This window comes from Macaca fascicularis, chromosome 1 (assembly GCF_037993035.2).
Source record: "Macaca fascicularis isolate 582-1 chromosome 1, T2T-MFA8v1.1".
Lineage (NCBI taxonomy): Eukaryota > Metazoa > Chordata > Mammalia > Primates > Cercopithecidae > Macaca > Macaca fascicularis.
The window spans coordinates 139,573,476-139,589,939 of NC_088375.1; the positions used below are offsets into that span (position 1 = coordinate 139,573,476).

At 41.8% G+C, this 16,464-nt stretch overlaps 1 protein-coding gene across 4 annotated transcripts in view; it reads right to left on the bottom strand.

Moving 5' to 3' along the window:
• Positions 1 to 16,464, bottom strand: part of SLC44A3 (solute carrier family 44 member 3) — a 74,125-nt gene that overhangs the window by 55,994 nt on the left and 1,667 nt on the right. For all 4 annotated transcript variants that reach the window (XM_005542660.5, XM_005542659.5, XM_005542665.5 and 1 more), the window contains exons 3-6: positions 13,725 to 13,867; positions 10,742 to 10,875; positions 9,799 to 9,892; positions 583 to 743 (exon numbers count right to left, since the gene is read on the bottom strand). In XM_005542660.5, coding sequence (XP_005542717.3) covers positions 583 to 743; positions 9,799 to 9,892; positions 10,742 to 10,875; positions 13,725 to 13,867 — 532 coding nt within the window. The remainder of the gene's footprint in view (positions 1 to 582; positions 744 to 9,798; positions 9,893 to 10,741; positions 10,876 to 13,724; positions 13,868 to 16,464) is intronic.

The window sequence follows — 16,464 nt, forward strand, 5'->3', positions numbered from 1 at the left end:
CAACTGAAACATAGAAAATGGGAACTCAAACGGTCAAGAGTGGGTAGGGGCTTCCAGAAATGCCCAGAGAAGGCTTGAGGCCTTGACCTGTCCACAACCCAAAGCAGGTATGTCTCTTAGAGGAGCAGGATACAGCAGGCCCTTGCAGTCTGACTCCATTTAACATGGATGCACACATGTCCTTGCCCTGCTCACCAAGCAGCCTTCTGATCTGGTTCACCTACAGGTGGAGGCATGTTTGGCCAGAAGACATGGTTTCTGGTCACTCTGACAGTTGTATTTTTCATGTCCCATCCACAAATTAGCAATCTGCTTTATATACCCATCCCCAGTGAGGAGCAGACACTAGGGCATGGTCAGTATATCAAGGCAACCCCACCCACTGAGGCTTACTGCCAGAGGGCCAGCTGTTCCTCTATTCTTATTGCCCCATCCCCCTTAAATCTGAAACACCGAAAATATCTATAAAAAAATACAAAATTTTAAATTTAAATCAAGAGGCTAATTTTCATTGTACAACGTATAAAAGTGCTAGGAACTTTGGCATTCCGTAAACAATTACTAAAATTAACTGAGAATTACCTAATGTGAGGATACACAGGCCAAGGATTGTATCTCTTCCCGACATGATTCCACTTAGAATTCGGTGGAGGGTGTCACCATCATTTATCCAAACAGATGCAAACAGGGAGTAGCACTCAGGTGTTTGAGGGATGCATCGGTTAAATAAGGGAAATGACTTGCTAAAAATAGAAATAGAAAACATGGCAAAAATGTCTATTTAATATTTATCTTTAAAAGATGTTTATTTAACATTCTCAATAACCAAAAATGCTTAAGAACGATAGCAATAGAGCAGGGCCCAGCATGCCATTTGCAGAGCACACCTTAGAAAGCCAGGCCGGTGTGCTCTGCTGCATCATTAGTTGTGTTCTGAATAGGAAGTTGATTATGGGGACTCACAGAAACCAAAAACCTAAACTTGGGGAGCAACATTTTTAAAAATAAAAATTGCATATATTTAAGGTATACAAGGTGATGTTTTGATATATATAAACTTTGTGCAACGATTGCTACAGTTAAGCTAATGAACATATCCATCAATTCCCATAGTTATCGTATTTTGAGAACACTGAAGATCTGTTGTATCAAATTTCAAATATACAATACCGTATTATGAACTATAGTCACCATGCTCTACTTCATGTATCTAGAATTTATTCACCCTACGTAACAGAAACTTATATCCTTTGATCAATATCTTTCATTTCCCCTGCCCGCATCCCTGATAACCAGCATTCTATTCTCTGTTTCCATGAATTTGACTTTATTAGATTCCACATAAAACTAGGATCATGCATGAGATTTGCCCTTATGTACCTGATTTATTTCATTTAACATAATATCCTCTGGTTCATCCATATTGTTGCAAATAGCAGGATTTCTTCTTTTTTAAGGCTAAATACTACTCTGTGGTATGTGTACATGTACTACATTTTATTTACGGGTAACCACTTTTTTTTCTTTCTTTCTTTTCTTTTTTTTTTTGAGACAGGGTCTGGCTCTGTCACCTGCGCTGGAGTACAGTGGCTCGATCACCGGCCAGTGCAACCTCCGCCTCCAGGGCCCACGCTATTCTCCCACCTCAGCTTCCTGCTACAGGCATGTGCCACCACACCCAGCTAATTTTTGTTTTTTGTAGAGACAGAGTTTCACCAAGTTGTTGCCCAGGCTGGGGGCAACATGAGCTCAAATGATCCACCCACCTTGACGTCCCAAAGTGTTGGGATTACAGGCATGAGCCACTGTGCCCAGCGGGAACCACATTTTTTACTCTCCTGTCTTAGCCCTTCTTAGAAACAAACTACCAACTCCAACAAAAGAACTTTATTTCTGTAAGGAACTATTAGGGATGTGAACTGGATGAGACAGAAGCCATGTTAATGACACTATTAGCTTAATTCCGTCCTGTTTAGGAAGGCATATGAGACTTGAGGGCCTTGCTATGAACAGTGGGTGCTCAATAAATGAATAGTAAATGTATGATTGATGCTGCAGTTAACTGCCTTGGGTAGATGAGAAAGTTGGCCTTTTTTTAGCCCCTTCCTGAAATGTAAAATAGCCGAGGAATATGCATTCTAATGAATCTTCATAAGGCCACTGATACCTTCGCCGGGTCCTGTTCTTCTTTCTTTCCATGAACCCCAAATGGTGGAAATAATCCCAACCAAAGAAGTGTCAAATTATCTAAAAAGCTGCTCAAAACCCAATCACAATCATTTTGTGCAATGTATAAGAATGAAACAAAGGAGAACCCAAATGTTAACAAGATTTCATTGCCCTGAAGAAAAGAAATGACTTTCCAAATTTCTAATGAAGCACAACCTAGAACACATGGAAAAATCTTTCTCCAGAAGTCTCAATATTACAGAAACAGTTCCTGAGTCACTGGATACTGGGTCAAGAGAAAAGTAACACAAAGGGTATTTTTGTAAATTACATTTTTGAAGGGGTAATACATTCACATGGCTTAAATTCCAAAAGGTACAAAAGACCAAACAGCAAGAAATTGCCTTTCCTTGTCCCTGAGCTACTGAAGTACATTTCCTCACAGGCACCCATTGTTTTTGGTGTCCTGCAAACCATTCTGGAGACTTTTATTAGCATATGTAAGTATCACAGGAAATTTAAATGGAATTTGCAGCTGAGCTCAAATATAATAAAAATTATACTCCAAAATGAGATGCCAGACTCCACCATTCAGGGTGTGCCAAAAAAGAGGTGGGAGAAAAGTGGTTAGATTATTCTCAAACCCACATCCATTCTGAGAGCATAAAAGAGTTGGAAGTTGATAAGAAGAGCATTTTTTAAAATAAACTTTTAATTTCTGAATAATTTTAGAGTTACAAAAGAATTGCAACAATAGTAGAGGGTTCCTCTGTGTATCCTTCACTCACCTTCCCCTAACGTGAATGTCTTACCTAACCACAGTATAGTTGTGAAAATTAAGATTTAACATTGGCACTAAACTACTAACTAAACTACAACCTTTATTTGGATTTTACCATAACATCCTTTTTCCATTCCAGGATCCAATTCAGGATAGCACATGGCATTTAATTGTCATGTCTCCTCTTTGGTCATGACAGTTTATATATTTTGTAGAGACAGAGTCTTGCCATGTTGCCCAAACCAGTCTTGAACTCCTGAGTTCAAGCCATCCTCCCACCTCTGCTCCCAAAGTGTTAGGATTACAGGTGTGAACCACTATGCCTGGACTGTGCCAAGTTTCTTAGTTTTTCCTTGTTTCTCGTGACCTTGGCATTTCTGAAGATTCATAGTCAGGTATTTTGTAAAATGTCCCTAAATTTGTAGAATTTCTCTCATGTTTTCTCATGATTAGACTACAGTCAACAGGTTTTTGGGAGACTGCCACAGAGGTGAAGTGTCCTTCTCATCCTATCAGGGAACATGACTACACTGGTGAAGTTGATCTTGATCACCTGGTTAAGGTGGTACCTGCCAGGTTTCTCCATGTAAAGTTGTTATTTTTCTCTTTTCCCTCTCTATTTCTTGGAAATGAGTCACTAAGCCTAGCCCACTCTCAAAGGGAGGGAAATTCCACCTCTGGGAGGAAGAAGTAAAGATTTATCCCTTTCACCGGGCGCAGTGGCTCACACCGGTAATCCTAGCACTTTGGGAGGCCAAGGCGAGTGGATCATTTGAGGTCAGGATTTTGAGACAAGCCTGGCCAACATGGTGAAATCCCATCGCTAATAAAAATACAAAAATTAGCTGGGCATGGTAGCGGGCACCTGTAATCCCAGCTACTCAGGAGGCTGAGGCAGGAGAATCGCTTGAACCCGGGAGGTGGAGGTTGCAGTGAGCCGAGATCACACCACTGCACTCCAGCCTGGAAAACAGAGCGAGACTCTGTTTCAAAAAAAAAAAAAAAAAGATTTATCCCTTTCCCCCATTTATTTATTTATTCAATTATTTATTTATATCAGTATGGCCTCATGGACATTTATTCTTTTCTTTGGGTTATAATCCTTAATTGTGTTATTCAATCTATTCCAGTTTTGGCCACTACGAGGCATCTGTGTCCTTTTGACAAGACCCATTCTTTTTCTTTCTTAAGCACTTCCTTACTTTCTGATGCTAGAGGATGATACCAGGCGTAGCTGGTGTTTTCCTTATCCAGGTCCTAGAGCCTGACATTTCTCCAAAGAACCCTTGAAGACTGACGATTAGAAACCATGATCTGGGTATTGGGTATGGTGGGATATTACTGATTCTAGGTCTTATAATCGATTCTCGTATGTAGTTTCAGAATTGCTAACCATTATACTCTACTGTTTAGGGAATTTAAAAAAAAATGAAAAAAATGAAAACAATTGTTAACCAGTAGCTATGTGACAAACAAGTGTACTATCTGACGTACAATGTTTATGTACAGTTCCTTTTGTTTTTAGCTTACAGTATCTAGTTACAAAGCTGTTTTCCAAAGTTACTCACATCAGCTCCTTCTTTGTAATTTGTCACCCTCTACACTCTTATCCTAAGATCTCCAGACATCTTGATTTTAATTTTTATTTGCATATAGTAAAATCCACTCTGCACAGGTGATGACAAGTGCAGAGAATCATTAGAAGAGTAATTTTGAAGAGCTGAATTTTTTTTTTTTTTTTACTAGACTTGTCATGTGACTCCATCCCCATTCCCAAGGGGAAGAGGGTGAAGGGTACTACTCCTAAGTCAGATGAGAAGGGTTTCACGGAAAACTCACAGAGCTTAGGGAATCCCCTGGCTTAAGGTCTGAGCCACCCAAAAAAATCTGGAGGGTGAGCAGCTTTAATAACAGAGCAGAGAGCTACAGCTGGGGAGTTAAGAGCCCCAGGGCATTTGTCAGGGCAAAGGGTGCAGAGGGCTTCCTGGGGTCAAGTTGTGGGCTGCATGTGCACAAGTCCCAGTGACGGGACTTCTACGGGGCTAAGACAGCCCTCTGAGGAAGGCTCTCACATGACCAGCCAGAGCACAGATGTCCTGGACTACATGAAAGGCATTGCAGCTGAAGGAGCCCCGAAGAACCCAAAACACGCTCATGAGGGAAAGAGCTGGCCAGGACATCTACCAAGCCCAGAGAATGCTGGTGCTAGTGTCAGACAAGTAAATGTGTTCCTGCTACTCTTTTCTTATCTTCACTTTTGCTGCACCAGCCCCTTAGGCAAAACCTGTTTTAGCAAGCTGGGAGAGGAGGGGAGGAATAAAGAGAGGAGAAGAGCAGCTGACTACAACCTCCTTCCTGGACTGTGGCCTTCCCACTTGCTCCACGGCCAAGCGTGCAGGGGGCAGAAGTTTGAATCTCCAATCAAGTGAGAACTTTATCACATCAGGCTGAATATTTTTTAATTTTTAAAAAAAATTTTGAGAAAGGGTCTTGCTCTGTCACCAAGGCTGGAGTGCAGTGGCATGGTCACAGCTCACTACAACCTCAAACTCCTGGGCTCAAGAGATCCTCCCACCTCAGCTTCAGCTAGGACCACAGTCATGTTCTACTATGCCAATCTAATTTTTAAATTTTTTGTAGAGACAAGGTCTCATTATGTTGTCCAGGCTGGTCTTGAACTCCTGGCCTCAAGCAATCCTACAGCCCTGGCCTCTCAAAATGTTGGGATTGCAGGCATGAGCCACTGTGCCTGGTCTGGGCTGAACATTTTAATTATTGAATTGAAAGTGTCTGTTACAACTTAAAGTGACTCAGTATATATTACCTAAAAGTTACCAGAGAAGCCTTGGAAATTGCCAGTGTTTTTATTCAGGGGCAGAAAAAACTAGTCCCACTGAATAAATTTAAAGAGACAGAGAAAGACAAAAATTAAATTGCTTTCTGACTACATCCTGTAAGTCATGCTTGATGTAATGGTTATACAAGCAAATATATACCTATATGTATATATTTATATGTTTATATATACTTATATTTTCCACTTTTTATGCAAAAGACAGTATACTGCACACTGTTCTATTATTTGCTTTTTTTTTTTTTTAACAATACACTTCAGAACGTAAGGAATTCCTCTTATTTTTACTGAGGCAAAATTTATATACAATGAAATGCACTGATCTTAAACATAAAATTAGAGACTTTGATAAACATATACATCTATGCAACTACCACTCCTTTCGAGATTTAGAATATTTCATTAGCTGGGCTAGGGATGCATCTTTTTTTTTTAGATGGAGTTTCGCTCTTGTCACCCAGGCTGGAGTGCCATGGCGCAATCTCGGCTCACTGCAACCTCCGCCTCCCGGGTTCAAGAGATTCTCTTGCCTCAACCTCCCGAGGAGTTGGGATTACAGGTGCCCACCACCACGCCCAGCGAATTTTTGTATTGTTAGTAGAGACAGGGTTTCACCATTGTTGGCCAAGCTGGTCCTGACCTCAGGTGATCCGCCCGCTGTGCCTTCCCAAAGTGCTGGGATTACAGATGTGAGCCACCATGTCCGGCTCACAGGGATGCATCTTTAGGCCATGGCCTGAGGTTTCTTCACCACTTCTGCTTTTCTTCTTCCCATTAGCAAAGCCACTCAAACTTGCAGGAAGTCATTGGGCAAGCTGCCTGTATATTTAGATCACCATGTATATGGAATTCAGCTGAGCAAACCATGCAGTGACATGCGTGGGCACCTACGTGGGAGGGTAGAACTAGAATTTACTGGGGGGAAAATATCCATGCCTTTTAGATTTTGAATACATGGGGGACTAAAAATACATTACCATGTTGAACACCAAAGTGAAAAAAGATCTATTTGCTTGTTATCTTCTGCAGTGCTTTTTCACTGCTCTTAAAAGCTCATACCTAGGTCCATAAACTTCTTGATATTTAGCCATTACTCTAAAAGGGTATGTTATACCTCACATGATCAACACAGGAGGAAGAAACAATCAGTTCAGTCAAAAAGAGGTATTTAGAAAATATTCTTTGGCCCTGTAGCCACCCTTCTCATGTTTTCCAGCTTTTCAGTCTTGGCACTGCTATTCCATGATAAATATGATCATTTTCACCTTAAACAAACACTTGCTTGTGCAGGAAAGGGGAATGGAGCCCTTGAGGCTATTTCTCTCTCTCTCTCATTCTGTCTAAAAAAGGCCACTCAGTCAAGGGTTTTGTCTTTACTTGAAAAGTTAGTATTGGAAACACTTGCATTTAGGGTGAAAAGGACTAGGGCTGGCTTGAGAGTGAGAAGAAATGGTGCTATTATGACACAGGGTACGGGGACTCTTTCTCCCGGCTTGATGTGAGTCTAGGAAGGCCACTCACCAGTCAAAATAAAACCAAGTCTTGACTCAAACATAAGACGCTACTTGGGTTTGAATGCCAGCTTTTCCATTTGCTGGGTGTATGACCTCAAACCTCTCTGCATCAGTTTTCTCAGTTGTGAGATACGGATGAAAACAATACCTACAATGTAGATGTTTTCTGGGGCCCAAATTATGTTAAGGATTTAGAAAAGTATCAAAAGCTCAATAAGTGTTTGTTATTATCATCATAAGTATCAAGATAGAAGCTTCCTGTGGAATTATGGTTGCCATCCCATTTATAGTAAGAGGAGAGTTTATCCAACTCCGGTTAAATTACAACCTTAAAAATTCCATTCTCTTTCAATTACATCTGTAGTTACATCTACAGTTACAAATTGTGTTCTTAAAAAAGTCCTCCTCTCCAAGTGCTAGAGAATTTTCCTTCCACCTATTACTAAAACATTCTAGTTTTTTTTTTTAATTGGGTACAGTATGTTTCATTAAGATGTGTTTATGATACTTATATTTTACCAGAATGTAAAGTATCATAAACACATTTACAATTACCAGAATTTTAAAATAAGATATTATAGGCCAGGCGTGGTGGCTCATGCCTGTAATCCCAGCACTTTGAGAGGCTGAGGCAGGCATATCATGAGGTCAAGAAATCAAGACCAGCCTGGCCAACATGGAGAAACCCCATCTCTACTAAAAATACAAAAATTAGCTGGGCGTGGTGGCATGTGCCTGTAGTCCCAGCTACTTGGGAGACTGAGGCAGGAGAATCACTTGAACCTGGGAGATGGAGGTTGCAGTGAGCTGAGATCGCACCATTGCACTCCAGCCTGGGAGACAAGAGCAAGACTCTGTCTCAAAAAAAAAAAAAAAAAAAAAATTATAGAAAAATGAAATGGGTATTCTCCTCAGCAAATAGTTCTCTCCTCCTTCAATTACTTACAACATGGAGTATTTATTTTAGAAAAGAATATCACCAAATGGCTATTTTCTGCCTTCGATGTGATTAAAACCTACTCAAGTCTTTCTGTGTTTGTGTGAGCACCTGCTAGATGAGCATTTTTCAAGCTTCACTTGCAACCAGTCAGAAGACTATGAAATACATTATTTTTAAAAAGGCAACAGAATAGTAACTAAGGGTGTGAATCATATGTAATAAGGGTAAAGGTTGCTTTGTGAGATTTCTAGTATTGTTTTATATATATAAGGACATATGAAGGTATGTGCATACAGGAGTTGGGATGTAATAAATTTCTTACTGTAAGTCCCAAACAAGAGTTCAATAAACACCATCCTAGAGGATTGGAATAATGCTTTGTTTTAATTAAATCATCATTATTTCTCAGGGATTTTTCAGAGAGGTCTCGTCTCCTACATTGTAAACATACTCACATCTTTCAAAAGAATGACAATTCAGAATCAATACAAGTTTTCCTTTAGTACATCTCAGCATCATGATGGTGGCAATAAATACTCATTGTGTCTTTCCCCTTAGCCTTCTCAAAGGTGTAAACATGTGCCATTCGCCATGGCAACGTAACCACTGCTCCATCATTACAACTTTATTCTACAAATATTTGTAAGGTGCCTACCATGTGCCAGGTAGTACACTAATTTATAGGGGTGAATAAGACCTTGCAAGGAGCCCACCAAATGTACTCTTGACAAGGACCTGTGCTTTCTGTTTTCATTGAGAAGAAAGGTGTGGTGCTCACTTGGCCTTGTCTATCTGGTCTGTTTCTTATGAAGATATCTAGAGCAATAAAAACTAACAAAGTCTGATTGTGATAAAAAGCCTAAAGTAAATGATTTCTTTCTTTTTCTTTGAGACAGAGTCTCGCTCTGTCACCAAGCTGGAGTGTAGTGGCGTGATCTCGGCTCACTGCAACCTCCACTTCCCGAGTTCAAGCGATTCTTCTGCCTCAGCCTCCCAAGTAGCTGGGACTACAGGCACGCGCCACCACGCCCAGCTAATTTTTGTATTTTTAGTAAAGATGGGGATTCACCATGTTGGCCAGGATGGTCTCCATCTTCTGACCTCATGATCTGCCTGCCTCCGTCTCCCAAAGTGCTGGGATTACAGGCATGAGCCACCATGCTCAGCCAAAGTAAATGATTTCTACTTTGCAATAAATAGTTGGAGTAGAAAAAAATACACACTAATTTATAAAATTACCCTGTTAGTAATAGTTCATATGTTACTTCTTGCTAGTACTAGTGTTCTTTGAAGACTATGTATATTTTTACTGTTTGCTGAATTTTCTCCTTATTTAGCCTGATTTCTAATCCACTGTCCACAGGCATACTGCAAATAGTCCTGCCATGTTTTTATCCCTGGCTTCCATAGATTGTAAGCTCCCTGCAGGCAGGGGCTCTTCTGATATCTCCTTCTCACAATGCCTGTAAGAGTAACAGATGCACACCAAGTACCCAGTAACTTTTGTTGAGGGTTAAGGAAAAAGTATGGAAGCTTTTACCTTGGAGGAACTGGTAGCCTGGGGCACAGTGAGTCTGCTTTTGGACTGTGGGTATAGTTGGAGGAATTCAAACTATAAACACACAGGAAAGACCCTGGAAGCAGAACACATAGACATTATACCATCTTCCCAGGTGAGTCAGTAAGGAAACCACAGTCATGTTACCAAATCAGAAAGGAGAAAGAATCAGCTACAAGGTCTATGGGTGACAGAAACACAAAAAGAATAGTCATACAATCTGAGGTCTAGTGAGGGCCTCTCTTCCTTACTTTCTCTTCAAAACCCCAAATTCAAAACTAAAAGTTATATGATTGGTCCTAAAATAATCTGAAGCGTATTTGAAAACAATTTCTTGTAGAAGCTTGATAGTTTAAACCTGGCTTTGCAAATAATTTCTAAAAATCTGGCAAACCATTTTTCAGGCAGATAAAATTCTAAACAGCGGACCCAGTACAAGGTATTTCAGTTATACAAATGCTTTTGGTACAACTTGTGATATCTCACTGCTCAGTGGAAGTATCTTTTAGCCCCGACAATCTCATGAAAAGACCTATTTGTCGGCAATTCAACCCGCACCCTGCCCGTACATCTCTAGGATTGGAAGTGCCCATGTGCATGGAGCTCTCTGACTTCCTTCTGACCCTGCCTTTGGTCCCAAATGTGGGCTGTGTCCTCTCTCTCTCTATGGACAACCATTCCCCCGCAGTGGCAGGGAGCATACATGGAACAGCTAGGGCTTCAGATAAATCCATACAGAACAAAAATAACCTGAACAAGCTCAAGAGAACGTGCTTACGGCCTTTTCCACACAAGAGGAGGTACCCACAAGGAAGTAAACCTTTCAGCTTTCCAGAGAAAGCAGGGTCAGGATAAATGATCTCATCTAAGTTCCCATAGCTTACCCCACCATGGGGAAAAGAATGAATCAGGCCTCAGTACCTACCACTGGTGTTTGCAAACAGCTGGACCTCTTCCAGGGAGTCAAGCTGCTCTTCAGGGCAGCTGGATACACAGAGGGCCGTGCGGTCGAGCCGCATACCTTTGACTTGGTTGCAGGAATTCATAAAGAACACGTGTCTAGGAAAGAGATGAAACAGAAGAATGTGTTAGAGCATTGCCTCTTCACTGGGCTTAATTGTGGGCCTTAAAAAATATCTACATGCTATCAAATGCAGGGATCACCCAGGCACACGTTCACAATTGTTTCAGCATAATTGAACACTTATTATGCCTACTGGTGGTCATCCGTGAGGCTGTGCAGCTTGGAAATGATCCAAAAATGTAAACAAAACTTTGTTTCTCCAGATTTAGTGTTTTCTGGGAGATAACACTAGGAGTTATCTGAGAAAATCTGAGGAAAAGAAGCAATTGATTAAACTGTCCGTTGATCACTAGATCAGGCCAATGCACAAACTATTCAATGGACTCCATGGATAACACATTTGTACCTAAGAGTGTTCAAATATGCTTCCGAGAATAAGTGAACACAGGGAAGTGAGAAGTGGAAAGGAGGGGCCAACGCTGGGAACTAAAGGCTTGTCTTTCCCCCTTTCTCACAGGTTGAGAGCCAGGACACTCAGGAGATCCCTCCTGCAGCTCCCCAGGGGCAGGGTAGAGCAGGCACAAGAACGAAACTGGTGTTGCCATCAGCAGGTTATGCGCTAGCAGCCACAGCTTCCAGACCTTTGTGCACCACTTATCCAGACTCCGAGACCCCAGGAATGGCAGAGGAAGACCCCATAGGCTGTCCTCTATGGGAGAGACCTTGAGAAGTGGTCCCAGAAGGTTTTTTTCCCTCCTGTTGGGGATGGGAGAAGGTGGGTGCAAGAGGAGATGAGGAACAGATTTCCTGGGTGTGTGATATATGTATTTTTGAAAAAGTTTAAAAATTGTGTTAAAATATACATAAAATTTACCATCTGAATCACTTTTTTTTTTTTTTTTTTTTTTTTGAGACAGAGTCTTGCTCTTTCGCCCAGGCTGGAGTGCAATGGCCCAATCTTGGCTCACTGTAAGCTCCGCCTCCCAGGTTCAAGTGATTCTCCTGTCTCAGCCTCTGAGTAGCTGGGACTACAGGTACCCACCACCACGCCTGGCTAATTTTTGTATTTCTAGTAGGACGGGGTTTCATCATATTGGCCAGGTTGGTCTTGAACTCCTGACCTTGTGATCCGTCCACCTTGGCGTTCCAAAGTGTTGGGATTACAGGCGTGAGCCACCGCACCTGGCCCCATCTGAATCTTTTGGGCTATCGTCACCACCATCCATTCGCAGAACTCATCTTCCCAAACTGAAATCTGTACCTATTAAACAAAAGGTTCCCACCCTCCTCTCTTCCAGCCCTTTGCAATCGCCATTTTACTTTCCATTTCTAGGAATCTGACTACTTTACATATCTCCTATAAGTGGAATCATACAATGTTTGTATTTTTGTGACTGGTTTATTTCACTTGGCATGACATCCTCAAGGTTCATCCGTGTTGTAGTATGTGTCAGAATTTCCTTTTTAATAATTCATGGTAATGTACATATCACATTTTGATTGTCCATTCAACCATTGATGGACACTTGAGTTGCTTCTACCTTTTGGCTTTTGAGAATAATGGAATGTATACTCACTTCAACCAGGAATGACTGTTTCTTGACACTGCATTATGAACACAATGTGAAACAGGAGCACATGGGCATCTAAGTTGCCCTTCCTCCTCCTGTCTTCTTTGTAAGTGGCTCTACAAATGCAGGAGAAATGCCCCCTCATCAGTCCATGTCCAGAAATAGCAAGAGCCCCCTTAGGAGGAACACACAGGAGGATAAGAGGATAAGAGGCCTAGTCTGAGATTTGTATTTGGTGACTCCAAACTTATATTCAGGATTTATTTAGATCCTTAGGATTTCTCTTCTAGGAGCGACTTTTATTATTGAGTCTTAAAAATCCTTTTTTTGGCTGGGTGTGGTGGCTCACGGCTGTAATCCCAGCACTTTGGGAGGCCGAGGTGGGAAGATCACAAGGTCAGGGGATGGAGACCATCCTGGCTAAACTCCATCTCTACTAAAAATACAAAAATTAGCCAGGCATGGTGGCGGGCGCCTGTAGTCCCAGTTACTTGGGAGGCTGAGGCAAGAGAATCGCTTGAACCCGGGAAGCAGAGGTTGCAGTGAGCCGAGATCACACCACTGAACTCCAACCTAGGCGACAGACTCTGTCTCAAAAAAATAAAAAGTAAAAATAAATAAAAAATCATTTTTTTTGTTCCGTCATGTGAAGCAAGAGCTAAAATCTTAAAAATTCTTACAAGGCAGTCTCCATCTTAGAAGGTCATGGTCGGGGATTTCTCTCCCCTCCAGGGGATTCCCATCTCTTCTCTCCCCTTTCTGTTTCCCTGTGGGAGCTGGGGTAGCAGGGTGCGGGGAAGAATGCAATACCGCAGTGCCATAGCTGGGGCGGGGGTAGGACACAGGTCCCCAGCGTTCCAGGTGGCATTCAGGTGTTTCCACATAGAAACAATGTGTGGATGATGTAGGGTTCAAACATATACGATTGGTAACATGATTCTAATTCCTTATGGAGAATAATAGCAGCAATTAACGTTTATTACACCTTAGCTCATGCAGTGTCTCATGAATCCTTAAAACAACCTTGTGAGGCAGGTATAATAACTAGTTTAGAGAGATGAAAACTAGGCTTTGAGAGGTTAAGTATTTTGCCCAAGATCACACAGCTGAAAAGTAGCATGGGCTGAATTTGAACTTAGCACTGCTGATTCTAAAACTTGTACTCTTACTTGTACTATACACACAGCCTTCCTTTTTATGAAATAGGCTGACAGAGTTTTGAATGGGAACAGTTTCCAGGCTCTAAGTGATGAATTTATACAAAGTTTTGAGGTTCAGCTCCTTACAGACTGGGGACTTACTTAGATACTTACTTTTTTAGGGTCATGTCCTGCCCTGAAAGAGGGGCCCCTTCCACGGGGGAGTTCTTCTTGCCACACACGTTGCCAAAGCTGTCATAGCCGAAGAGGAGTCTCCCTGCAGCTCCAGCCACCACTGAGTAGCCCATAATAAACACCTGGCAAAACCGGGGGCATAAAACCGGGGGCATATGAGAGCCTGGCCAAAGGGCTGAGCACACAGTACCCCACACCCCTGCAGATGCTGATATAAAATGGAGCCTGGTGGAACGTGAAGCTCTCCAGCATCACAGCCCTTCACTCTGTCAGCAAGGGTCAACAACTCCAATCTATCAGCATCCTGCTTTTCTGCTATTTGTGAATTTAGGTAGAGAGAGAATCTAATCCACTGAAACAGATTTCTCTCTATTTTCTTACCTCTTTGTGCTTTTTACCCTTTTCCTTAAGAGTCTTATCATTTTTCTTTTTGGCCTAACTTTACTGGTACAACTCAATTTTTCTTCCCTTGAGGTTCTTGCTGTATTTAAGTGCTTCAGGGCTATGCTAATTCTTTCCCTGAGTTTCCCCCCCCCCCCCCCCCACTAATTTTTGGTTTTTTCTCTTCTTACTTTTAGGGGATTCTGCAGAAGCAACACAGTTGATATGTATCAAAATACTGTTCACAAATCTGCAAATAGTGTTTTGGAATAACTGCTTAAGATGTACAAAATAAAGAACCACAGGAATTCTGTTGGATGAGAACATCTTGCACTCTATCATCATTTCTATCCAGTCTCATAGTGAATGTGGAATATTTGAAATTTCAGTTCAAACAACTGTGCCATTAACTGACAGGCTCTCTGCCAAGATTGAATATGTATCTTCCCATAATGCAAACTTAGTAAGTTTCCCACTACTGTATACAATATATAGGATACCATTTAATACTCTATATTGACAAGTTCATCCCAGGAGAGCAGATATAATACATCATTCATTAATATATAGTATTGATACCTTATGCTGCAAAGGTACATTGTGCTAAATTCAAATACCTTCTAGATATTCTGCACTTATTACTAATTTAGAAATCAAAATAACAAACATTCTTCAAGTGCCCAGTGTGTGCTTGAGACTTCGTTACTGGGAGACACAGGAATGACCAGAACCTACTCCTTGCCCTCCAGGAACCCAGCCTAGAAGGCAAGCAGGACTTACGGGCTGCAGACCTCCTGGGGAAGGAGGCTCCCTGTCCTTCCCCACTCTCCAAGATCCTCCTAAGTCTAACTGGTCAGATTCTAGAATGAATGGGTCACCTTTGCTAGCAGTGTGTGTCACTCACCCTTTACCTAAAGGCTGTGGAGTAGGTGTGACTCTGTTTGCCAATGTGGCTGGCATGGCAAGCTGACTGCACCTTGACATGCTTGTCCCGTCCTTTCGAGTTGGAGTGTAGTAAGGTCTTGACTGTGTCTGGACTTAGAGGGAGGAAAGGGGTCATGTGCTTCTGCCCAGCTCACCAGTAATCTAATAACAAAGTGATGTTTTCCATTTACCATCATTCTTTCCTTTGGAAACCTGTGTTGAAGAATGGAAAGTTTTTCTGGGTAGGAGAGGTGGGAGCAGTTTTTGAGTATTCCTGAGTCCCTGCTAACAAAACTACAACTTTATGATTATTATTTTTTATTTTTATGTTTTGTAGAGACAGGGTCTCGCTTTATTGCCCAGGCTGGTCTTGAACTTCAAGGGATCCCTTGGCTTCAAGGGATCTTCCTGCCTCAGCCTTCCAAAAAACTACTACTATAAACCTTCACTGTCCTAATTTCAAACATGCAATTGCGATTCTATATGAGAGGTGATATAGGAGGTGTCTACACTGGTCTAGTGGGGCCACCAAGGTGGTCACTGTCAACCGTGCCTGAAAAATCAGGAAAATGGAATCCTAAGGGTTGAATAGGAAAAGGCAGGGTGGGAGAGGATACTGGAGGGGTAAGTAGAGGCAGGGACAGTCCAGACTTTGAGACTTTGTTCCTTGTGTTTAATGCAAATATAAACACAGGCTGGTGCTGCATTTGCAAGAACCATCTCTGCTTATAATTTTGGCCCCTTCCCCCAAGCCTTTGTCCAGTCCTAACTCAGGGCAGCACCATCAATAATAATCCTGTTGGGCATATCACCAGTCATGACATCTGTCACAAGACCTGAAAGCTGAGCAATGGAGACAGGAAAAAAACAAAACAAAACAAAACCCCAAAACAAAACACTCATTGCTCTGTTTTAAATACCTTCAACTAAAAAATGTTGCAAAAGATACTAAAAGCCAGTGAGCTAAGAAAGGACTCTGACTCTTAAAACAGAAAGCCGTAATGAGAACTTGGACATATTAAAAACTTCAGACTTATTTTGCAAATGAAATGTAACTTTAACGCAGTTTCCAGCTCCGTGCCACCTCAGCTGGTTCACAATTCTTCAGGCTGTGATAGGTCATCTACAAAGCCTTTCTCCAGGAATCTCAGCTGCTGGGCTGAGAGTTTGGTAGTGAGGTCCTAGGTTGAAGCTGTGGAGGGGCTAAGGCAGATCATTAAATCACAATAACAGCTTGAGGTCAAAGCTGCCAGGCACAAGGCAGGCCAGTCGCTGCCTGCATTGATACAACAGCAGTCTCAGATAAAAACACCAACCATCTGTGAAGTTAAGCAGAAGGTATTGTAGGTGCACTGTCTCTCCCAGCTCCTAGAGGAGAGTTCCAACATAAGCAGCAAAAAGTCTGATTATGTGT